General features: G+C 37.0%; 1 protein-coding gene across 1 annotated transcript; it reads left to right on the forward strand.

Annotated features, from left to right (window-relative positions):
* Window positions 1-1103: 1103 nt before the first annotated feature.
* On the forward strand, window positions 1104-25040 carry CBX2 (chromobox 2). The gene is made up of 5 exons (XM_014057999.2): window positions 1104-1324; window positions 1464-1507; window positions 2740-2805; window positions 23025-23094; window positions 23479-25040. Exons 1-5 carry the CDS (start codon window positions 1253-1255, stop codon window positions 24826-24828), a joined length of 1602 nt encoding a protein of 533 aa, XP_013913474.2. The 5' UTR covers window positions 1104-1252; the 3' UTR covers window positions 24829-25040.
* The last annotated feature ends 1738 nt before the right edge of the window (window positions 25041-26778 follow it).

The raw sequence follows: 26778 nt of genomic DNA on the forward strand, positions 1-26778 counted from the left end.
TCTGGATAAGATTCAATTTTTCACCTCATAATTTACAAATCAATTATTCCGCATCACCTTGTTGAAATTACCATACTTGTTTCTCAGCAATACTGAAGCTGATGGAAACTGTAGAAACTTATATTTGTTTTCTTTTCAAACATTTAATTCAAACAATAAAGGGGGGGAATCATAACTTTAATTTGTGAACACTGCTGTATTTCTTGACTGATTTCCTGACGAGATCATTTGTCCGTAGGGTGATTCCAGACGCCTAAATCCAAGTCAAGTAAGGGGGTCCCCGCTACGGATTAGGATTGAAGACCCTCAGAGCACTCTAGGAATAGATGGCTGCACCAAAAAAGCTGAGGAAATAATCTCCCCGTAGGAGGCCAGAGATGAAGTCAGGAGTTGGGTTCGACTTTTATCTCTCAAGAGTCGTGAGAAAATGAAGAGCGAGGGTGAAAGTTACCACTTTTCCGGCGCGCTTTACGAAATGATGAAGAGGAGCCGTTGTTAGAATTCCCGCTACCGGATGAAAAGAATTTCGATTCCCACATTTAACCGGCGTTCTAAATCAACAAGCTTCGAAGGCTTGTTGAGCGCTGAAAAGTCGAAACGCCTCGAAACATTCCCACTTCTTCGGGAGCCTATTTCTGGCGCCGCCACACGTTTTAAGAGCCCCGAAGAACGTCTCTGGCGGGTCCCACGAATCTGGGCTGGAGCGGGCAAGTGTCCTTCTTCTGTCAAGGTTTAAACTTCATGAAAGTCCCCTCCCCCGCATTCTCCCTCTCTCCCGACTCGGTCCTTTCGTCCACCCTCTCTCTCTTAAGTCTTCAGGAACTCGGCCGTCGAGAGACCCAGAAAGCCACGCAAGAAACAATAGGCGAAGCTCGGCTTCCCTTTCTCCGCCACAAGCTCTCAAGCCCCGCCTCCCCCTTATCCGATTGGCCGACCGGGAATTTGGGGAGCCCCTGAGCAGGGCGTGTGGGAAGGCGGAGCCGGTTGCGCGCGCGTTGCATTGTGTGCGCTCGAAGTGAAGCTGTGGGCGTCGCGGGGGGGAGGCGTGTGAGGGGGGGGAAGGTGCGCGCTTTGCCGCCGAAACTGGGGGGGACGGCGGCGGCGGGTGAGGGGGAGCGCGCGCTCCCGCGGACGCTAAGCCTTGTTCGGCCACAACGCTGGCTCCGCTAAGAGTAAGTCAGTGTTGGCGGAAGAAGCGGAGGCGGCGGCGGCCAAGGAGGAGAAGGGAGCCGAGCGGAGCCAGTCGGGCGCCATGGAGGAGCTGAGCAGCGTGGGAGAGCAAGTCTTCGCCGCCGAGTGCATCCTCAGCAAGCGGCTTCGCAAGGTGGGCCAGCGAGGCAGCCAAAGCGGCTAAAGCAGCGACGACGACGCCCGCCGCCTCGGCTCCCTCTCTAACGCGCCTCTTTTTCTCTCTTTTTTTCTCCTCTCCCACCCCACCCCCTTCCCTGTCTCCCTCTTCACAGGGCAAGCTGGAGTATTTGGTGAAGTGGAGAGGCTGGTCTTCCAAGTGAGTCGGACAATGAAGCGAGCAGCTGAGCGCCAAGCCAGCCGTTGAGCCGAAGGGGCTCCAGGGCGGGGCTTGAGGGGCTTGGGGATGATGGGACTCGGGCGAAAACAAGACCCGGGCGGCGCGGAAAAGGGACTGGCGGAAAGTCCGGGACTGGGGACCCGCCTGCAACCTGGGCTGGACTTGCGAGCGCTTGGAAGTTACTTCGTTCCTTGCGGGTGTTTTGTTTCTTTTTTTACTCTCCCCCCCCCCCCGGAGCGTTTCCTCTCGCCCGACCTTCTTTTGTTTAGTGAGTTAAATGTTCCTTTATTGGGGTCGCTCCGCCGGTGCCGGCTTTCGGGTGAATTCCATGCTTGGCTTCCATGTGTTGCTTTTGCCGCTTCTGCTAAAAGAACGAACTTCTTTAAGTCCGCGGGGCCGACTTTCTGTCTCCCTGGTTGTAACGGGGATGGAGAGAGCCCGTTGGAGAAGCGTCAGGGCTCCTGCGCAGAAACGGCAAAAGCTTCCTTTGCTCTCCGGTTGACCCACTTCTGAAACCCCGATCTTCCCGCTGGTGCATGTGGTGGGGGTCCTCCTCCGCCTCGCTTGCAGAAGAAGGGGGAAAGGGTTGTCAGACTAAAAGAGGAGCTTCTCCTTTTACCCCTCCTGCCAGCTGCTTCTGAAAGCCAGACTTTCCCTCTGCTTTCATCCTTTTCCTGCTTGACTTCTCTTCTTACACCCCGAGCCCCCCTCCCCACACACGTGCCCAAGTTATCCATAATGCATCTCAGTGTGCTATTCCCCCCCCCCATTGCCTCCCATGCCTTTTCCATTAAGCAAATTGAAGACGTCCAGTCATAAAATACAAACTTTTCATTGAGCGGCTGGGGAAAAAAATTAAATTTCACCCCAGAATTAAACTAGTGCTTATTATTCAGCAAGTTCTCTAAGGCCCCCTGGCCAAGACAGTCTTTAATTAATTATTACTTTCAAGCCAGCTTTCCCTCTGATGCCCTCTGGTTTGATTAAATTGCAGCTCTCGTTATTCATAGCCAGCAGGGCAGGAGTACTTCCATGTTGGGGTTATGAGAGTTGTAGTAACTCAACCAATTAGGGAGAGCTAAAGTGTGTAGTGCGCTTTGGATAGGCTTTGCCTCAACATGCAGCCCTACAATAAACAAAAACCTCTAATTGTGAATTGTATGTTGTAAGAAAGGGTATATATTGTAGTGAGTGATTTTCCTCTTTTCTAGGCACAACAGCTGGGAACCTGAAGAGAATATTCTTGATCCAAGACTCCTTTTGGCCTTCCAGAAGAAGTGAGTAAGCCACCAACCTTGCTGAGAGATGGGAGGAGGGCTTGTCACAACTCCAGACAGGCTGGAATTGTGGAAACAGGATACAGAGTACTCTATTGTTCTGCCAGATTGCAGCCCATTGGTCTGTTTTTCCTTGGTACCTAAGTACTGTTTTAAGGGCCTGGTTAATGAAAAAAGCTCAAGTGTAAAGTTGATTTGTGATGCTTTTAGACAGAGCTTAATCAGGTGTCATGTTTTCTTTGCTTCTGTATTCAGCATAGGGATTGCTGTGTAGATTTGCACATTGATAAACTAATCAATCTGTTATGGAAAAAAAGTTCCTGTTATGTAACATTGAAGTAGAGAGGATTTAGGTCTGTCTCACTGGATGCTGAGAAGAACGCTGCAATCGCTAACTTGATGCTTAAGACTGCCAACAGGCCTTGGTTCTCATGTAAGTTTTATGGACATTGAGAAATTATAAAAATTGTTACTGGTCAGAAAAGAAGATACTAAATAGCATTTTCTCTGAATACAATGTACAATAGTAAAATATTAAACAGTAGTATCTGTGTGGGATGGTTCAAATTGATGAACGAGTCATGCCAATCCCAGCCCCATCCTTTTCTACATGCATTGACGATTGTGCGTGCATACAAAAGGGATGTGGTTCAGATCATATCCACTTTCTTGCCCATTTTGCTCCAATGCAGTTGCCACTGATATTGGGAACTATTGAACATGCATGATATTAGGAAAGAAATGTAAAGCTAAACTAGCTGGCATACAAGATAAAGGTTGTTTGGTGTTGGAAAGAAGTATGCTAAAGATAGAATTGTCTCCAGGATAAAGGCAAGAATGTTTTTCTTAAATTTGTTAACATATAGTAGTTGTGCAGGCTGCATGAACATTGAGAAGTTTATAAAATGGTCCAAATTAATCAAGTAGGTGAAGATACTAAGTGATATATTCTCTCAATACAAAGTGTGATAACAGATAAGCACAATAATTGGAAAGGAACAGAAAGCTGAAACAATGGTCATACAAGAGAAGTGTGTCAAAGGAGTTGACAAAAGTGAGGGACTTCATGTTTAGATTGGCAGTCTGTATTGCTATGCAAAATAAGCCTTAGATTTGTCCTTTGGTTCTGGAACAGCTTCCCCAGAGAACCTTATGTGTTCCATCCTAAGCATCTTCCGAAAGTCTTTGAAAACTTGGCTTTACTCCTAGGCCTGAAGACAGGTAGCTACTGAAACCCAATTTGTTTCTCCTGGGGTGAGCATTCCAGACATTCATGAACTATTTCTTCTATTTTTATAGTCAATGAAGATTCTCAATCATCCAGGCCAAGTTATCTGGAAGTTTAGTCATGATAACTCAGCTTATTTTCTTGTTGATTCAAAATATTTTCCTGCTTTTCCAAGTAGTTTCTTCAGTCTGAACAAATTAGTTTGGGGGACTCTGCTTATGTCCTCCTAATCAACTTTCTCAGGCTGAAGAAGCTACCTGGATAAGCAGCAAAATGTTTTGAACCAACATGAAAAGAAATCCAGTTGCCATTATTTAACTTCTAGACATCTGGGGGGGGGTTTGTTCCTTACTTTTAAAATGTAAGCAGAAGTTGCACTTTTCACAGCCTAGAGTCAGGTGGCCTCTATATATAAAATAAATATACTGACATCACCATTTTCAATGCTTTATCACACTTATGGAATACAAATTCTAAGAATAATATATTGCTGCATCCTCCCACCAAAATTTCCAGTGTGATTCAAGAGGTTGATTGTACAGGTTTGAGCTGTTTTCAGAGTTTGTACAACTGTAGTTTCCTGCATGTATTTTTGGAAAAAACACAAAACTGATTTCCTGTGCAAGTGACAATGTTATAAGATTTATAGATTGGGCCATGCCTTCCCAGCTGTGTGCTATTTCACAGTGAAAAGTGCAACTTCTTTCTCCTATAACACATTATAGATTTGATTGTGTCCTCTTTGTTCCTTAGTTATTTTATCTAAATTTTAATTCCAATAATATAGTTCTAGAAGAAAGATTGCTAAAAATGGCACAGAAATATATGAATTTTATAAAAACAACTTAGCATGTAGTATATAAATGCTAATAAACAAATGCCTGAGCAGGGAATTGAACTAGAGGAACTCCAAGGTCCCTTCCAACTCTGTTATTCTTTTAAATGCATTAAAGCTGAGAAATTATTCTCTAAATGGGAATGATGAGAAGAAGAGTAAATAAGAAATAAGATAATTATATTGTTTGTAAAACAATATAATTATTTGCATGAGATGTATCTACTAGGCCTGGGATTTAAAATATTAAATAAATAAAAGATGGATCTGTTAATAAATGTCAACCAAGAAATTGAAATCTCCATTTTCAGTAGCTGTGTCTTTAGTATTAATAAATATTGCTGTTGATGCCATATTTTTGCTTTCTTATGGGTTTCTGGCCACTGTTGGACTGAAGAATAATATTGGAGTATTCAATTCTCCTACTCTGCAATTTTACTACATAATTTCATAAAGTGATTAAAAATAATTATCATCAAAGGAAAATAACAACATAAGGACAAGTAAATAGAGTTATTTTAAACTTTACAAATTTATATATGTTTCCAAATTCTAAATCTTTTGTTCCCTCTATTTTTCTTTTTTAATCTATGCAATTCTTATAACTTAAGTGAAGATAGTTCAAGTGATAATAATTAGGGTAATAATCTGGATATCCAACAAATGAAGCCCTCAAAAGTAATAATAATGAGATAAAAGGATTTTAACATTTGTGGTACCAAAGCAATGGAAGATACATGACCGGTACAGTGCTGGTAAAACATTGTCATCATGGCATATGAGGGGAGGAGAATGCTTTGGCTGGGTACGATGGGCACATTCACTTCTGTGTGCAATATTCTACCAGTCAGTCCAAAATTTGGTGCAAGAAATTTTCCTTTCATTTACTTCAGTGGAAGAAATTTAAAAAATCAGAAATTGCTATCCCAGGTTGACCACAGCATTACTGATATCAATATGCCAGAATTTAGTACTTGTAGCTCACCTCGCAAGCATAACCTAAATGTATCCGCCTCAGACAGATATCATGTCTTAGAATAAGTGTGCAACATGGGCAGTATTTTTAGCCTGACATTTTGCAAAGAGAGCTCAGATGGAAGAACGATGGGAACATGCGGAGAAAAGATGTTCTGCACAAAAAGGAAGGCTGGTCCACAAAACCACCTGACCTTGCAACACATATGAAGAACATTACTAACCAATTTTGCCTAGACCCTCAACAGGTACTTATCTTGGCATTTCAAACATGTTTGGCACCTAATTCTGTTTCCAAGTTGAAGGACAAGACAGCGTCATACACAGGTAAACATGGAAATGAGGAACATATCTTAAACTGCATCTCTTTCCCATACCTCTTCCCAGTCCTTTTGCCATATATGTAAGAAACATTTGAATGGCCTGGGTTGTTTTAGCATTTCCCATGCCCGGCAGTAGAAGTCCTCATTCCTAAATATCAAGGGAGCCCTTCAATTGGCTAAGATCGGGTGCTTCATTCATACTGCTGTACAGGAGCACTTTTGCTTTGCAAAATTAAAATTTTGATTTTGCATGAGGATGGTCTAAGCAATCAAGGATATCATTCACTCTTTTCTTGACCAAATACTTAAGTATATATCCAGATCAAGGGGCTATGGGCTCCTGCTGTCTATTGCCAGTTCCACTGTCCATGTTTTCCCTTGCTGTCCTACAGGTACAGGTTGATGGACAAAATCAGAAAAGAGATTATAACCTTTGACTATCAGCAAAACCCAGGATTTCCCCAGATGTTCTTCAGTGAGGTATTGACCAGCCTCTCCAGGCAGATTTACATACCTCCAGAGCAGACAGTCATACAATTTGCTGCCCTGCTGTCTGTTAAGCCACTATTTCCAATGCTCAAGACTCTGCTCTTTGTTTCTTCTGAGGCAGCTCTATCCCAAAGGGACCATTCAATAAAAGCTCTGACATTGTCCTATGCATGTCCTATGTTTGTGTTTTGTTACAATGGAATAGTGACTAAGGCTTCTTTTTTATAGACATTGTAGCTGTGAATGTTGAGAGTCCACATGCTTGAAAAGTATCAGGTTGAAATCATTGCCATAATATCTCCCTCTGTTTAGTTTCAAGGTGGAACAAGAGAATAAAAGAGTTTGGTAGACTGAAGACTAGCAAGCGATATGTGCATTCTCATCTATGTTCTGAGGGAAATCTCTGTGAGCTGGTGAGATAGATGCCTGAATCAATTAGTAGAGAATAATCGGGAGGCCGTGGGATACTCACACAAGAGTGCAAAGTTGGTCCAGTCAAGGATGGCAGAGGCTGCAAAATGAAGGGTGGGCCTCTCATAAGGAGCAATCAATGTGTTGGTGCCATTTTTCATCTTGTTATGCAGTGTCCTTGTGTAGGGACCTTTTCTATGTATAGTATAGAACATATTTTTCTGCCAACTTAGTGTTTATTTTGCTCTTGCTTCCGTGATTACTACCTAAAGTTTTAAGGGAGAAAAGAGACATTGCTCCTTATAGATCTGGTTGTTTTGATATAATGGTTCGCTAACAAATTCTATTGCAATTCTAGCATGTTGTGCTCCCTTTTTTGTCCTGTCATTTTCTCCTGATGTCAAAAAGAACGAGTGGCTGTGTTTTGCCAGCACTTCCCCCTGCAAAACTTAAAATGTCTTTTGTTCAGCCCTGTGCAATGAGCCACTGGAGGGTGCTGCTAGCAGTTTATGAGAACCCCTGTTTTCTGTAGGTTGGAAGAGTGACTATGCCATTTCTTCTGCAGCTGGGCCTCCCTAATGCTGAAGTGGTATTTGTAGTCTGTTCAGAACCCCTGCTTGGGAAGCTGTGTTACATGAACTTTCCTTCCTTCCCTTTATATATTGTGCTCCAGAACTGAAAGAAGAACACGAGATTTTTGCAAAAGGGGCAAAAAGTTACTGCTGTCTGAATGGGGAAGGGAATTCTGAGGGGTGGTTGCAATTCCCTGTGTGGATCGGTTTTGTAATGATGCAGAAGGTATGTTGGATGTTGTTTGAGTTCAGTAGCTCCCATTGGGTGGCTGGCATATAGCATCAGCAGTACACAATTTGAAATTGTTGCCCATGAAATGTGTTGCCTACCTGTTGTTATTGTATTTGCTGATTACAGATGTTATTCTGCTCTCTGGGTATTAACTGCCTTAGGTATAGAAGCCAGTTGGCCAGAGGAGTAATGGTGTAGTTCCTGAACACAACTGTTCCAATGACATAATATAAAATCTAAAATATCTATTTTGGGCAGGATACAGTATCTTCCTTAACCAGATATGTGAAATTAAAAATGATATATTTGATGCAGTCATTAATACATATTTTTTCCTAGTGTTTTCTCATAAATCCAAGGTCTGCTTTTTTCCTGGATCAAATGAATGTTAATCTATTGGTTGTGACAATTGACCAACTAGCTTGTTACCTGAGTCTGACATGGGCCGAGAGTGACTGGTGTGGGCTTTCATGCCTAAGACAGGACTAAAACTCACAGTCTCCTAGCTTTTAGCTTGGCGCTTTAACCACTAGACCAAACAATTCCCATAACTAATTGATAATATCAAATAATATTCTTTACGGAGGCTTGGGCCTTAAAAGTTTCAATTTTCCCAGAAATTGAAAACTTACTTTTTGCACAGAATTTCCCTTGATTTTATTCACTTCCCTGAATTATTTAAACTATTTCTTTCATTGGTCTTTAAAAAAAAAGACAAATTGTTTTTATTTGTATTTTTATTTATTGTTTTTATTTCATAGTTTATGGAAACTGCTTTGATATTTGCTAAATGAAAAGTTATAAAAATATTGTAAATGGGGAAAGAAATGTACTTCATAAGTCTGGATAGATGAAATACAAAACACTATACGATCATTTTGGCTTCTTCCATGGTTAATCCAGTTATAGATATGCAATACATTTGTATAAGGTCTTTACAGGGCTGGTGGTTTTAATTTTGGTCCCTCCACCAAGGATCCTTTACATTGAACTGATGATTTTTTTTACAATGCCACATGTTGAGTCAATGTCTTCTTTCAGCTACCTGCTGCAGAAGCCCCATTTTTGTCCCCTGCTTAGTTACAAAAAACTCAGTTCTTATCAACATCGTTTTAAAGTAAGAAAATATGTATCCCTTTACATTTACTTAAACCTAACATTAGACCATTTCTGTGGCCATTTGCTCATTTTAAAGAGGAGCCCTGGTGGTGCAGTGGTTAGAATGCAGTATTGCAAACAAACTGCCCATAGCCTGGAGTTCAATCCTGGCGGGGCTCAAGGTTGACTCAGCCTTCCATCCTTCTGAGGTCAGTAAAATAAGGACCCGGATTGTTGGGGGAAATGGGTGACATTCTAAACCACCCAGAGAATGCCATAAAGCACTATGGGGTGATAGATAAGTTGTGTTGCTATTAAAGAGACCCTTCTGGAGCTTTTACTAACCTGAATCTAAGTAATACTCATTTGGCAATCACAATTGGTGCGGACAGTTAGATCATTAAATGAGGTGGTTGCTAAATGAAACCACAACTGGGCTTATGGTTTTACTTCAGCTTTCCTTTGCTTACAGACCTGCAAAGGTTATAAATGTGAGACTTGGTTGTAAAGTTATTTTTTCCCCACAACTGCAATTGTGTACAGTCACTAAATGAGGACTATCTGTAGTTTGATATCATTTGCAAACTTGGCAGCTTACTACTAACTCCTAAGTTAAGATTTTTTCAGGAAATTTAAAAAAGCTTGAGAGACTCTCTCTTCCCTCCACTGAGAAAATTGTCAGTTTATTCCTTGTCACTGCCTCTTCTTTTTTTTAACCAGTTACCGATGTATAAAAGAAAAATCATATTTTTGAAGAATACAAAATATAATCAAATCACCAAGATGCACAATCGTAACAAAATATAACAATGCATAAAACTAAACATTATTGGGGGGGGGGAATGAAAAGTGGGAAAAGAAAAAACAAATTTTGTATATTACATTTATATTCACTAGTTTAAAAAAAACCATATAATGCTATACTACAGCCAGATATGTTATTACAAATTATAAAATCTAAACATAGGGACATAATTTTACATCCTTTGATTAATAGAAAATAAGACACTTGTTTTATCTCATGAATGCTTCATTTGTGTGAGAGTCTTTGATAAAGTGAATGTTTGATTTTGTCAGATTGTGGGATTCTAAGGAAGTGGCAGTGTCAGCAGAACATTTAAATCTGTTGGTGGAATACATGCTGGAGTATATTGACTTTCAAAGTAAAGTCAACATAGCTTAGTGGTTCTGGTTTTAGCTTAACTTAGTGGTTCTGGCTTGTACAGAACAGGACATACAGTACGTTAGAGTGGTAAAATTGGACTTTTGGTTGCATTTGGGCTTTCTTCCCAAAATATACCAAATTGACCAGTATTGTATTGGCCATTAGCAGGGAATGCTACATGTGGCAAAGGCATAACCTTATAATTCTATTACAAAACATATGAAAGCTTCAATTGACCAAAACCATGTTGGGCAATGGAAGACAATAATTATGGGTTGATCTTGTGATGATCATGGCATTTGGAAGATTGTGGCTTGGAATGGAAGAAGAGTAAATAATAAAGACTGTGAATTAATGAAGTGAAAGAATAATAATTATGAAAGTAAAAGAAATCAGTGGAACAACTTGCCTCCAGAAATTGTGGGTGTTCCACCACAGGAAGTTTTTAAGAAGAGATTGGACAGCCAATTGTCCGGAATTGTACAGGGTCCCAGGTCTCCCGCTTAAGCAGGGGGTTGAATACCTCCAAGCCCTTCTGTGTTATTCTCTATTCTGTATGAAGAAAGAAAGACTGATATCCAACTGAATAAAATCTGGATCTTCCGAATAAGAGTCAATATGAATACATGCAGGAGAGTAAAGGTGTGGGTTTGATTCTGAATGCAAGGGCTAAAATGTGTCAGAAAATATAAATGAGTTTTATTTAGGTTATGGTGGATGTGTTTAAAAATATATTGATGGTAATTCAAGTTATAGACATTTTAGAGTACAGGGGTGAGTTTGAAGAAAAATATTTTGAATGAATGTAATCTGGGGGAAAAATATTGTGACATGAATGGTTAGAAATGTAAACAAGATAATAGTATGAAAAGCGCTACTGAGCCATTTGGAATGAAAATGAGAAAAAGAATAGTGATTGCTTGGTGAGTATCTACTTGAAAGTAAATCTATTGGCTTTAAATAAGCAGTATAACCTGTGTTCATGCAAATATGTAAATATAAGTCTCCCAACAGATTGAATGGAAATTAATACCAGAAAAGATGTGAGTGCTGTAAAATGAATTAAGATGGAGTTCCACATTTATGCTAATAGGATGTCTGAAAAAATGCTTGGTAAGAATGATGAAATGGAAGGGGCTGTGAATAAGAAAAATACATATGAATGCTACAAAAAATAGAATGAGAGAAAGCTATATGTATGGAGGGAGGGTGGGAAGCTATCTAACTTTCCACTTAGTTGTTGGACATCTCAGGAGAAATTCAGTGATCATTTAAGTGTGAGTTTTAAAAGAAAAAAATACAGCATTAAGCATGAATGGGACCTGAATTAATGTAGGTTGAATATTAAGTGAATTATTAGTGAAGAAATATGTTGATGGTTTGGTTATACAAAGAAAAATAAGGATCGAATAGAAGTGTATGGAAAGTTATAGTCAGTGTTTTTGAAAAGTGGACTGAGCTTAACTTACTTTGATTTTTACTTTTTTGTGTTTATTATTTCTTGCTCCATTTTTGCAGTTAGCATTATGTTACCATGAAACAAAATACAGGTAGTCCTTGACTTATAATGGTTCATTTAGTGACCGTTCAAAGTTATAACAGCACTGAAAAAATGATTTATGATCTTTTTTCACATTTATGACCATTGCAGTATCCCCATAGTCCTGTGATCAAAATCTAGACATTTGGCAACATTCATATTTATGACAGTTGCGGTGTCCCAGAGTCATGTGATCGTTTTTTGGGAACTTCTGACAAATTCAATCGGAAAGCCAGATTCACTTAATAACCGTGTCACTACTTAATAACCACAGTAATTCACTTACTGTGGCAAGAAAAATGAAAACAGGTCAAAACTCATTTAACAAATGTCTCGCTTAGCAACAAAAATGTTGGGCTCAATTGTGGTAGTAAGTCAAGGAGTAACTGTAGTAGGATGGCTATATTTGTATCTTAAAAAGCCTTGGTATTGGCAGGGCCAACTCATAAATCTGTTGATACTATCAAAAAGCTCTGCAGAAGGTTGGAGAAGCAGAATTTATCTTTGAGAATCCAAACTTATTATACTTCAGCAAAACGCTTTGAATGTAGTTTTACTTGGTTATCATGGCTGCTAATTTTCCAAGAACAGATGCTAAGCTAATCATGCCTGTGATTTCCCAGATCTTCCATGAATGATGCCACATCTATTACCTAGCCCAGCATGTGGAACAAGTTACATTTTGCTAGTAATTTAGCGATTCCACATTTGCGTTCTAACTCTTAAACAAATACCATCAGGACCCAATGATTTGTTACTGTACATTCTCTCCTAATGTAGACTCTTCTTTGGGTACCTCAATTTGCTTCAGTTGCACCAATTCCCTCCTTAAGAAAGTCAGATCTCTCTTCTATTTTTTCTGTGGTACAAACAGAAAATATAATTTATATATTTCCTCAACATTCCTGGGTGTCCCTTTCACTCCTCTGATGCTTAATGGCCCAGTCACTTCCTGTTTCTTTGCTGTGAATATATTTAAAGAAATTATTTTTGTTCCCTTAATTTTTTTTCCTGTACTATAGTGGAATTATGATTGGTACTTACTGGATTATCATTTTACACTTATCCTGGTTTGTACTTTATGTTCTCTTCATTAGGACAGATGTTCCCTTTCCTGCAGGAAGACTTTTAAACTTTTTACAGCTTCCTGGATACCATTAGAAAAAAACAAGGCATTTTCCTGGACTTGTTGACCCATTCTTACATTGAGGTTATTTGTGGTTTTAAATAGCCTATTATGAAACAAATGGACTTTATTTTCTTCCACTTTCTTTACTAAAAGCTGATAAACTCCTTCAGGGGAGAAATGTTCCTAGATTCCTGGTATATCACTCTGGTTGTACTTTCCATTTGATTGACATTTGGAATGAAACTGAAAAGGGCCACCCAATTATTTTTATGGAAGTTCTACTATAAATGAGAAAGTATAGCCTTTGCAATTTGTACTTTTTAATTATGCATGCACTTGTTATAGCTTACTGTATCTCCTTGGTTACAAGGAGAGATTACAAATGGTAGATTATTGAACAGCCCTGCTCCCCCCCACTTTCCTGGTCCCACCTTTTTCCTCGCTTGTTCTTTGTTTTTTTTAAGATTCATATACTACTTTAGAAAGATTAATCAGTAGAATTCCCATTCTTCCATCTTCCCCCTACCCATCTGTAGAGGAGATCTTATATGATGCACCATGTTTTGGTACTAGTAGTTGCAACATTTAAATTTTAGTACGGCAGGTATATGTCATTTCTACTGCTTTGAATATTAACATTTAATGCAGTCTTCTTAATGAGATGGAATGCTAAGATGTTTTTCCCTGCAGTCAAACATGAACTGATGTTAATTAAATCTTTGAAAGGCAAGCACTTAAACTGCTTTTCTGCAAGAAAACAGACTCCTATTCTCCCTAAAGGTAAATAGTTTTTAAAGAACATGAGGGTGGGAGAAATATTACAGTTTTGATCAATAGTTTTTCTAGATCAACATTTTACTAAATAAGATATTTGATTTTAATTTTGTAGGATAGTTAGTATTCTGCTAACCCTTCCTTGCGGATATATACTTCTTTTGCCCATGCACAAAAAAATTGTTTTCCTCTGAATATTTTTTCTGATAATTCTTTGGTTTTTAAATTTAAAGCAAGTGACTTCAATGATACTGTAATGCTCCTGTACTTTAGCCTTAAGAGGCAAACGTTTAAATGGCTCTTTTGAGTCAGTTGTGAAAGCATCTTTGCTGAAATATAAATGTTTTTTTCTTAAGCAGGTGGACCAGAAAGTGTTATCTTTTTTTGTTTTAACCAGAATTTTTCTACATCATTGTCTTGACATTGACCACTAGAAAAGCAGTTATTTGAGATTGAAGAATTACATATATTTCTTACAAAGCAACAACTAGTTGAGTTAAATTGTTACAAGTGAAAATTAAATAATTATTATCTGTTTATAATTTCCTTCTATCTGAGCAGTATAGAATTTTGATCTCTGCCAAAAATGAAATAGAGCTGGTAATCATGTAATGGTTTAATGTTGGACCAGAATTAGGGAATTCCAGATTCTAATCCATTTTCAGAATAGAAGCTGATTGTCTGACTTTTTCAGGTTAACCTATCTCACTGACTTATTTGAAAAATTAAGAGGAAGGAATCTAATGAATGCTACTTACATATTTCTTGAAGGAAATACATCAATCTCGCAGAGAATAGGGTAGAGTAGAACAGAATAAAATAAAAGTATTATATTACACCAGATAATGATATTCAGAAAGGGGAGAATTTTGTAAATTACTGGCCTTTAGACTCAATCAAATTTAAATAATGTAATATTATTTCATCTATTTCACACAGAAAACAACACATTTCAGATCTATTAATAGCTGTTAAATTTTTATTCTAAATTGTGGGGGACATATAGTAGGCTTACAGAAAATGAAACTTTTCATATACACTTCAGCTCCATGTATCACTCATAATTTGATTGGAAATGAAACCAACTCTGGCTTTCCACCCCATCCACTACTTTCACTTGGTTGTGGACCTGATTAGTCATTTTCCATGACTCTTGATTGGGGATTTCCCTATTTTAACCCATCCTCGACTGGAGAAAAGAGGGGGGAAGTTTTATTATTTATTTTCCTTATCAATTAGGCCAAAAGCAGAATATTGCTGAACTCTTTTTAACCTGATTAAAGGGGGAGAGGAGGCTTGCACATTGGACATATTGATCATTCTTAAATCATTGAGAAATGTTTGAAATCTGTGAAAGGCAATGGCCTTATTGGTACAAAAGGATCTTATCTTTTTTAACTTACTAAAGGTATATAATAGATTTTTTTCAAATAAATCTGTATCCCTAAAAAAAATAGCACATACAAAATTTTAGTAGAATTTGATTAAAGTTTATAATGAGATAAAATGCAAATAGAAATAAAAATCAAGAAAGATAGAAAAAGTGCAAAGATGAAGAAAGAAAAAGGAAAAAGTAGTGGCTTCTGATTTTTTTTTTCAGTGCAATGGAATACAAGAAGAATTAGAACCTCAATCTTTTATATTTCAAATTAATTCAAATCATTTCTATAACAACAAAATCTAATAATGAAAATCAAAATTTCATTTTTCCCCCATTTCAAGCATAAAAGTCCAGAAATGTTTTCCAGGTGGAAACGAAGCTAGATAAGTTCTTGTCTTTAATTAAAACAGTCAATTTTGCTATCTCCACCAATTATATCATCATTTTTCCATTGTGGGAATCGTGTCTTACCATCATTGAGCAAATAAAATTCACACCACTGTCAACATATATAGCAATAAAGTTCCAAATTTTCTTTCAAGTTATTTATCAAACCTAGAAGAAAGACTTCTGATTTCAGTTTTATATTTATTTCAAAAATGTTCTGAAAATAAAATCAAGATCTGGTCCCCAGTATTTCTTTGTTTTCTCACAAGTACACTAGTGATGATAAAAAGTATTAGATTTCTAAAGTATATTTGAAGTTCCCTTATCCATAAATCTCAGTTTCAACATTTTATAGACCTTAGCAATATTGTTCATCATTAGCATACAATGGAATTTCAAATTCCCTTTTTACAAGCTCAAACCTAAGTCAAGATATAAGATTTAAGTTATTTCTTATTTAAATTAAGTCTTTTAATTGTAGATATATGAACAGTGACAAACCCTACCTTCTAACATCAGTTTTTTTTCAACTTCAGGTTAGGTTTATCTTGAATAAAACTTATTTCGTCATAGGTCCACCAGGTGGGTCTAATTATCATTTCTTTTCTTTTTTTAAAGACTTCTTGGGGTGACAACCAATAAGGTGTCTTAAGAGAGAATCTTATTTTATATTTATTACAAACTTTTAAGATGGCATGCCTAACAAAATGATTCTTAAAATCTGTATTTATCTTAGCTGTGTGAGATCCACTGTGAGGTAATGGTTTAATGTTGGACAATGCACCCAAATCTCAATTCATGGCCTTTCTAGCCAAATATCAATTCATGGCCCTCCAGATCTAATAATCTTTTATTTTTATTTTATTTTATTTTTAGGGTAACCCAACCTTTCATCCAAACCAAGCAGCATGCACCAAACTACAGTATAATCTTAAATCCGGTAGACTTTTTCTGTCTTTTGCTTCTTGCAACCATTTATATTTGATTCTCAGATTTTTCCTCTGCCATATGAACTTAGAAATATCTTTTTGCCATTGCTTGATCATCAATATTTGTAAAACATTGATCATCTAAGGTAAAACATTCATTTTAACCTCAGAAATTCTACCAAGATCAATAACTTCAGTTTATCCTTGATAAGTCCTTATTAATGTCATCCCAAACAACAACATAATTGTTCTGAAATAATTAAAAAGTTGTATTAAGTCAATATAACCCCTAGATATTTTACCTTTTTTCCACCTTAAAGCTTGACTTCCTTATTAAAATTTTATGATCATCTGCAGTCATATTCTTTACCAACATTTTTTCTTTTTGTTTATATATTTTAAAACTAGCGAAGGCACCTAAGTCATTCTGTGTCTTTAAATTAAATTAATTCAATATAAAAATATTTATAAATATTAAATATTCCATTGGGATTAGAAACAAAACTAAATCATTAGCAGGAGCTATCAGTTCATATATTTTTTGAAACCTTCACACCTAACATTTTTTCATCTTTTCTGTTGTTTCCTTTCAAAACCTCCAAGACTAAAATAAGCAGAGAAGATAAAGGACATACTTGTCTTCTGCCCTTTTGAATCTTGCAAATCTCCATAAATGATAATATGTGTTTGATGACATGTATAAGTCGATTTAATCCTTTAAATGAATTTCTCCCCCAAATCCTTATTTTCCAAAACTTTAAACATAAAGACCCAAACTAAATAGTCAAAAGCTTTCTCCAAATCCAAAAATATTAATGCTGAATATTGTAAATATTCTGTAATATCCAAGGCATCTTAGCTGCCTTTTCAGCAGAACCCTAGATTGATGTTGAATAAAGATCTGTAGAATATTTTTCAATTTTTTAGCCAATATTGCAGCAAAAAGTTTATGATCATTATTTAACAAGATTTGTTCATATTTTTTTGTTAGAGACACATCCTAGTCTTCTTTTAGCAATAAAACAGTATTGACTTCTTTCCAAGACACAGGCATTGTAGAGTCCTGCAAAGTAATATTCATTTCACCCCTCTGATGGTAAGAATTGTCTTTAAAGCATTTAGAATTTTGATTTGAGAATCCATCCATACCTTATCTATTTTTATCTTTTTAATGGTGTCTGATATTTTAAAAGTTGTTGTAAGTTCATTCATAGTTTGTCTCTCAGCTGTGGAATGTTTGGTAATTGCTGCTTTTGTAGATTCCCCCCCCCCCCCAAATCTACTTCCTGTTTCCCTTTTGATGAAATAAATATAGCTGTTTGCAAGCCAGACATGGATTCAACTATGTATTCTAATTATATTTCTTTGCTAGATATGAATGCTAAGATTTTAATAGATGCCTTAGTCGGTAGATTACAGCTTATTCTTTATCATGCACATAGCCCAGGCTAGATTTATACAGGAATTTCAAGCTTCTGACATAATCAGGTTTTTAATTATGTTTGTGCTGTACTACAAAATAAGTAGAGTCTTAACAGCTATAATTTATTTGGATGCTGAGAAAGGCTTTTATATGTCTTGATTTTTTAGCGCTGATGATGTTACCTAATTTGGGTAATGAAATGTCTGCAAGAAAAAAACAAACTTCGAGAGCACCTAAGGACCCATTTGATTTTTGACTTCATTTCCGAGCTAGATTTTTCTTTTAGCTTCCTCAATAACTAATTGGTGTGTTTGTGTGTGTGGTTTTTTTTTAAATCCATTAATGAGGGAAATCCTTAAAACTCTGGATATCAGGATAATGTGTAGAACTAAGGCTGTTTTAAAAATCATTCTTTTCACTTGCAAAGCACTTCTTCCTAATATTTTTGGTGTACAGCTCTGAAATATATACTGTGGACCCTTTTATCAATAAAAAACTTCCATTGAGATATACACTTTTTTGAGTAAATTGATTATTTCATATTATATTATTTTAGATCAACTCATTCTGAAGGAATCGTCCTTTGTCTGTCTTTTTAAAATGTAGTTTGATTTATCAGAGCATTTCTTGACGATGTATTCAATTCAGGCATATGTTGTTTTATCCAGAAGCCATTGCTATCTCTTTTTTAAATAACTATTTCATTAAAAATTACAATTAGACAAATTAAAAACAAATGCAAACTAAAGGATAAATGAAAAAGTAGTACAGAAAATTAAAAATAGAACGGAAAGAAAAATAAGAAATATAATAAAGAAAATGAAAAAAAGTATATAAGGAAATGAGTTTTCTCTTCACCACAGCATATAGAAACAATTTGAGTGATTTATCATCATCTCTTAAAATACAACAAATAACCATATCCCAATTTCTTATCTATAAATAAATTCTTAAAGCCTTGTCATTCAGTTTTGATCAGCAAAAGTCCATTAAGAGTTGCCAGCGAGAACAGCATATTTATTTTAACCTGGATCAAATAAAACAACTTTATATTTATTCCTTTTTCTTTTAACAATCTTGATCTTTAATCCTTTCCTATAATGTCAAAAAACTTTATTTCTTTTCATGTTTTCTTCGTCCCTTCTCACAAAATTTCTTAAATACCTCCAGTACTTGAAAACTATCAAGAACTATACATTTATTTAATATAAAAGTAATAATAACTATGGACTTCTGGGATTAGTTACTAATTCATACAATGTTAGAAAGAAGACTGTGATCAGATCTGCAGCAACACCTTGCTTATCAAAATTTGTATTTTGAGCAATATATTTTCAAAATTATAATGTTGATGTGTTAATGTATATTAATATTAAGTAATATGCATTGTGTTTCCATTTTTTTAAAAAACCTCTTCATTGTAATAATATCCCAAAAGCAATAATAATGAAGCAATAACATGGAGTGGTGTTTTATGTAAATCAGTTGGGTTGTCTGTATTCACACTATTTTGTTTCTACCATTTTACTCCAAATAAGTCAGTATAGAGCTAAAAAAATTTACATCTCTTTGTGTTGCTTGATGGTTGCTTATTAATCCGATTGCAATCACAGAATATCTGCAGGTATAAATTTTGGGGATGCAGCTATAGAATACTGCACTAATCTCTTTTTTTAATAACAATTTCATTTTCTTGCATTTGTAATATTTAGGGTTGTGTATATACCATTTAAAATGAACTATATATGTTAAATGTCATGTATTTTAAAAAATGCTTTCCAATTTAAAGAATGCTGACTTTTTTATCGTATGTATTTATTAAATTTGTATGCAGCCCATCGCCTAGACATTACCTATAAATAGTGGTTTTAAAGTTTAAAGTATTATAATTGTTGTATATAAGAGAAAATGGCTAATTGGGTAAGAGGTGGAATGGTGTAAACATTGAAAATACATGCCATGTGACCCTGAGGATGCTGGGATAGTTGAAAGCTTGAGGACTGTTTGTAAATCACATAATTACTCTGATATAATTTAGAATTTGTATTAGTAATATAATTCCTAGATATTTAACATTTTTCCACTTTAAAGCCTGACTTCCTTTCTAAAATTTCATGATCTTGTACAGTCATATTCTTAACCAATATTTTTATTTTTTGGTTTGTTTATATAATTTTAAGCCAGCTAAGGTACCAAAGTGACTCAGTTTCTTTATTACATATTCCATTCCATTTTAGAGGTTTTTCAGAAACAAAACTAAAACATTAGCAAAAGCTCTCAGTTCATATGTTTCTTTTTTAAATCTTTACAGTTAATATTTTTTTAATCTTTTCTGATGTCTCTATTTAAAAACCCCAAGACTACAATAAAAAGCAAAGGAGATAAAGGACATCCTTGTCTGGTGTTCTTTTGAATCTTGCACAGCTTGGGCAAATCTCCATTGATGATATAGGAATTTGCTGAGATGTATAAATCATATGGAATGGAATGGAATCTCAACTATACTGGAATGGTGTAAAGATTGTAAATAGACTGACATTAGACTGACATTATCAAAATAAATAGTTCCAGTATTACTTTAAAGATAAATTTATCCCCATTTACCAGGAAAAAAAATATTGGAACAGTTTGCATAAGGCAGTTCTAGAAGAGACCAGACAATTGCTAAAAGTCTGAGAATGTATAAAGGCACTTAGCACTTTGCAATAGCTCTTAGAGTTATATACCGCTTCACAGTGCTTTACAGCCCTCGCTAAGTGGTTTACAGAGTCAGCATATTGCCCCCAACAATCTGGATCCTCATTTTACCAACCTCAGAAGGTTGGAAGGCTGAGTCAGCCTTGAGCCTGGAGAGATTTGAACTGCTAAACTCCATCTAGCAGTCAGCTGAAGTAGTTAGCAGTACTGCACTCTAACCATTGTGCCACCTCGGCTCTTTTTAAACATGTTGGGTGTCTCTGGAGAATCAAAAACACCCTAAAGGTGGCAGGATTAGAGAAAGATACTCCATGCCAGTCCCGGATTGGTACCAGTGTCTGTCTGTGTTAGGTATATCTAGCAATGGAGGGTCCTGTTTCTGGGATTCCTGCAAATGCAACATACTGATTCATCCTCGTTTTGCCCCCAAACAGTGTGAGGAGGATATTTAGCCTTAACAATATAAGGAAGCTCTACTGCAGGGCTATCAAACTCGTGGCCCGTGAGCCATATACATCACGTGCTGGCCATGCCCTCGCCTGGTTTAAAAAGAGCGGGGAGGTTGCGATACGTCACGTGACACTGCCGAAATGATGCAAATTTGACACTCCTGTGCTAGTAGGTTAAACAATTCAGTCTAATCCAGCATTCTTTTCCCAAAGGTTACCTGAGGAACCTTCTGTCCCTCTAACACAGTGGTTCTCAACCTGTGGATCGGGACCCCTTTGGGGGTTGAATGACCCTTTCACAGGGGTCGCCTAAGACCATCGGAAAGCACATATTTTTGAAAAAATACAGAAAACAAAAAATAATTTTATGGTTGAGGGTCACCACAACATGAGGAACTGTATTAAAGGGTCGCAGCATTAGGAAGGATGACACCCACTGCTCTAGCAGCTGATATATTTTCATGGGAATCTTTCAAAAAGGACTTCATCAAGCATCTTTTGAAAGTAAACAGTATCTGCTGGATCATCTATATCCACCGGTGTACTTCATGAAGAATTAATAACACGCTATCTCATCACTCGCTGCACCTCTAAATATTACCTGTAGATTCTCAAAATAATTTTTTAAAAGTCCAAGTATTTGAATTTTTTTCTAATTATTTAGTCTAAATAGATATTAAATTTTATTTAGACTTATTCTCTGCACCTCTTCTTAATATGAATATTGCCTTGACCACTTTGGAAATCTCTGCTAATGTTACTATAAAATGTGTTAATATTTTTGTTAGAATATCAGTAGTTTCATAGTTTGTTTCTCCAATATTCTGTAGTGGTTCTTCCCTGGATTCCAAACTTGAAAGTGTAACTACTGGCTGGTACATCCAATCTATTTCTGTAATAAAGATAGGTGCAAAGAAACTATCATTAACTGTTTCTGAAAAGTCCTTAATAATTCTTTGTAATCTAGTGAATATTTTGCCCTACACAAGCATACATTACACTCCCATTTTCTCACAGAAACAATATTTTTACCATTTCTTCGATACCACTGGATTAGCTATATTTATTTCATTGCTTGCTGTAGAGATGCAAGATGAGCTTCAAATGTGGTTTTGAGTAAGCTCAAATATTCTGGATAGATTTGTTCTTCCTGTTTGGAAACATTCATCTTTTGAAATACAGTGCAGTTACTGGATTTCCGTAGCAATTTTCCACATTGAATTGTTTTTAAAGTTTTTGTTTATGGGTTTCTGTTTTGCATCTAAGCAACCATCACCATTACTTTTGATCATATCTTTCTGCATATGTGGTGTGTATATTTGATATGTAACAAAATGGGTTTTTAAAAATTTTTTAGCTGTTTGTATAGTTAAATCGTATAGTTAAATCATATAGTTAAACTTAGTATTTTATCTTAAAAATTTCTCTAGAGGGAGTAATATCATTAATACATTTAAAATTGTGCCATTAATATTGGAAATATAATTTCTAAGGTAAAAAAATCAGAATAATTTATTTCTGCTAACAAAATATTTGGAGGGAATGACAAAATATTTCAGCATAATAGAGAAGAATTCATTGAACCTAGTCTTCATCAGAATGATCCATTAAAGTGTAATGAAGAATTAAGGTAAAGGTAAAGTTTCTTCTCACATATACGTGCTAGTCGTTCCTGACTCTAGGGGGTGGTGCTCATTTCCATTTTAAAGCCAAAGACCCAGCACTATCCGAAGACGTCTCCATGGTCATGTGGCCAGCATGCCTAAACGGCAAAGGCGCACAGACCACTGTTACCTTCCCACCAAAAGTGGTCCCTATTTTTCTACTTGTATTTTTTTTTACATGGTTTCGAACTGCTAGGTTGATAGAAGCTGGGACAAGTAACGGGAGCTCACTCTGTTATGCGGTGCTAGGGATTCAAACTGCTGAACTGCCGACCTTTCTGATCAACAAGTCTTAGCCACTGAACCACTGCAGTGACCAAATTCTATCAACTGAACTGTGGTGATTTGTGATACAGCATTCTCTTATATAAGAAACAAGCAAATTTGTGTTGTGCTGGCAATCCCCATTCCTATGTAGTGAGAAAGATTTCAGTCTGGATGGATCACAAGATTCTATGAAATTTATAATGAATTTGTCTGGAAAAAAAAAATAAGATGATAACTTTCTGTCTTCCCAGGGAACATGAGAAAGAGGTACAAAATCGGAAAAGAGGCAAACGACCGAGAGGCAGACCAAGAAAAAATGTTGTAAGTAATGGTGATTTATAGGACCCATTGAAATTACAGTCACAGGGGCATTGTTGCTTGTAGGTAGCTGAGTTCACCTGCTATGGTGCCTAGTAATCTCTTGCATGGTCTACTTTGACATCTATCACTTGGAGTCAATATATATTTGTCATTGGCAGTATCTAATTTTATTTAAGAAAATACAAGTCTGTAACAAGAAACTTTTACATATTGAAATATAATAAGCAAATTATTAAAAGCAAATTATGTTGGTTTTGAAAAGTAAATTGTTATCCAGATAGAAAATTGATTAGATCTTATTTAAGAGAATAAAGCTTCGCCAAGTTTATTGAATAAGTGGGCCGTATTCATGTTGCTGTCGTTCTGTTTTGTCTATATTTTAAGGAACCTGAAGCACCCTCCAAGAGCAAATCCAGCAGCTCTTCCTCCTCTACCTCCTCTTCAACTTCCTCTTCTGAGGAAGAGGATGAAAGTGACCTTGAGACAAAGAGAAATCAGCGGAACAGGGAGAGTCACCCAGTGCCTCAAAAGAAAGCTCAGATTTTAGTTGCCAAACCTGAAAACAAGGACTCGGCCAGGAAGAAACGTGGGCGGAAGCCACTGCCTACAGAGCAGAAGACAACCAAGAGGACAGTCAACCTTACCAAGGTGCTTAAAACAAATAGAAAGGAGTTGGGAGGGGGAGGGGGGTCCAAATTGGCAAGCAAGATGCAGCCACAACACAATGCTCAAAGTTCTGGCATTGCCATGCTTAAATCCCACATGAAGGAAGCACAAGGTGCCTTCGGTGGCTTTTGTTCTGGAGCATCCTCCAATGATAACCTCTCCAGCCTAGTGAAGAATACTACCGTTGGAAGCCCAAATTGTGGTATCAGCTGGCAAAGCTCCATTGTCCATTATATGAGTAGGATGTCACAGAACCAGAGCTCCGCAGATGCCTCTGCAGTGGGACGACTGACTCTGAAGTCAGCTATGTCCTGCAAGAACAGCCTAGGTTTGGATTTAAAACTAAAAAACCAGAAAGGTTCTGGAAACCTGGAATTGACTGTGCAAGGATCCAAAGTGACCAAGAGACCGAGTGGCAATTTCTTGGGGGAACAAAAGACAGGAAACTTGCACAATGGGAACAAAGTTCCTTCTGGCTCTCCCAGCAGCCAGCCATCTTGCAACCAAGAGCTCAACCTACAAGCTTTAAACCTGCAAAGTGTGAAGAATGGGCCAAACTCCGCCAGCAGTAGGCATGTCTCTTACCATGGCTGCGGGGCAGTTGGCAAAGGCAGTGGCAGCAGTTTAGCAACAAAGACAAGCGCATCCAAGGGTAGCGGACCTGGGAGTGGCCAGAACATCGCCAACACAGGGGCAACGTCAACAGATGCAGATCCTTGCAAAGGTGAGAAACCAGCACAAAGAGCAGCCATTAGTGAGAGAGATGTAGCTACCAAGAGTAATGCCACCTGTGCCCAGGAGGGATGCCCCACAAAAGACAAGACTTCAGGCATGTCAGAAGGGAGCACCGGAGAGGAGGAGACTAGTTCTGATTCTGACAGAGATTCTGCTTCTTTTCCTGGAGCAGACCAGAATACGTCTGTTTCCATCCAGACTAGCCAAGACTGGAAACCTACCCGGAATCTTATTGAACATGTTTTTGTCACAGATGTGACAGCTAATTTGATCACAGTAACTGTTAAAGAATCTCCGACAAGTGTGGGCTTTTTTAACCTAAGACATTATTGAGTTCCAAGGCAGATAAGCATTCTTCCTCCATCTCATTTGACTCTACTGTCCCCATGGATATTAGAAGGAGAAACAAACCACAGTAGTTAGCAACCAGATAAATAAGCTTAGGGGCTCTTTTTCAAGAGTCTTGGCTTTACTCATGTTACTCGGCAATACAGAGGAGTACATGCTTTCCTGTACTTGTACACTTTAGCTGTATGATTTGAAAGACCAGAGAATGAATATGTATGTATGTGTGTGTGTATGTATGTATGTGTGTGTGTATGTGTGTATGTATGTATGTGTGTGTGTATGTGTGTATGTATATGTATGTATATATATACATACACACACACACACACACACACATACACAGTATATATTCATTCTCCTGAATGGGTTCTCTTAAGAAAAATAGTTCCTTGTTTTTCTTCCCAATAATGAAGTTTCCACACTTCTCAGCTCCTAGAACAAAGTATGTTAGTTTGAAAATTCGTGAACAAATCTATATTTAGGATACCTGCCAAGCGCCATACAAAAAGTTTGTCTTAAGGTTTGTCTTAATGTATGTAAGACATACTTCCAACTTGCTATGGAAACTAGGGGGTATGATATATAAGACAGCATTGGTTTGGAGCTGGGACTAACAGCTATCAAGTAAGTTTGGGTTCAGGTTAAGCATTGATCTCTAGAAACTCCAGAAGTATCAATTAACTTGTTTGAACTAGTGTCTCAAAAACTTGGGAAGAAAGTATGCTTTTCATTCTGCCAAATATATCAGCAGATGCAGGAAATCAACCTTGGAGAACTGCAGAACAATGTTCTCAAGAACTTGAAAAGACAATGTTTTTTTCAACTTGCCAAATGTCAAGAGATGCCACTCAGAGGAGAATGCTGTCTCATTTTTAACAACAATTTTTATCATATACATATATGTAATTCAGGAGATTTTTACACAATGGAAAATTCTATATGGAATTTAGTTCTACCAGTTCCATGTAAAATGTGACATGTGTAAATCATTGCTTAAATAAGCCATGTGTTCTGAGAAATTGCTATAGGATGTGGTTCAGACCACTTGTAGGTCCCCAATGTGTTCACGCACACATGCACACATATACACATTTTGCATGCTGTTGCTTACACAGAAGAAACGGGAAGGAAGCAAGATTAGAGATTTTTGCTGATGTTGAGATTTTATAAGCATAAGATGCCTTATAATGTGAGATGAAATACTGTTGATGTGTGCTGTTCAAATTGAGTTGCGAATTTTTGGAACTTTGGAAAGCAGGTTTTTGAGGTTTCTATGCAATTGATATCTTTCTATAGTCCTAAATGCTCCCTTGAGTTTGGATGTTTGGTTGCAGATATTTCATTACCAAGCTAGGTAACATCATCAGTGCTACTGAGTGTGGTGTTAGCTGTCTGAGTGTGGGGTTACACACACCCATCAATACTGTCAGGGCAAGTTATTGTACTGTTATAAAAATATGGAGCTAACACCAGAGTCACTAGCACTGATGAAGTTACGTAGCCAGAGAATGAAACACTTGCAAGCAAACAACCAAGGTCAGAGAGCATCTAGGACTCCACAATTTAACCCTAAGCTACAAATATTCTCTTCTATTGATAATATCTTTCTACTTATTCTAACCTGCAATAACTACAAAAAACTTATTGCAGATGGCAAGATAACATTGTGATACAGACTGCCATTTATTTTTATTTGATCTTTACATATGTCCAGTATCTCCCAATTAAATTCTGCTACAGGGCATCACTGCAGAGCAGAAATGATTGAAACGTCTCTTTGCTTTATTCTTCCAGCAAGGGATGGCTTTATCATTACCTTGACCAGGAAGGTAATGTATGAAACCAGAGAGGATAGACTGGAGTGAGAACATCCTAGAAGCTATGTTTATTTTAGGCTACCTGCTTTTTCTGAAGTCAAGTGGTGATTCGGTTTAG

Source organism: Thamnophis sirtalis, unplaced genomic scaffold (assembly GCF_051295495.1).
Source record: "Thamnophis sirtalis isolate CommonGarterSnake01/CBP01778 unplaced genomic scaffold, rThaSir2_p1.2 scaffold_3, whole genome shotgun sequence".
Classification (NCBI taxonomy): Eukaryota; Metazoa; Chordata; class Lepidosauria; order Squamata; family Natricidae; genus Thamnophis; species Thamnophis sirtalis.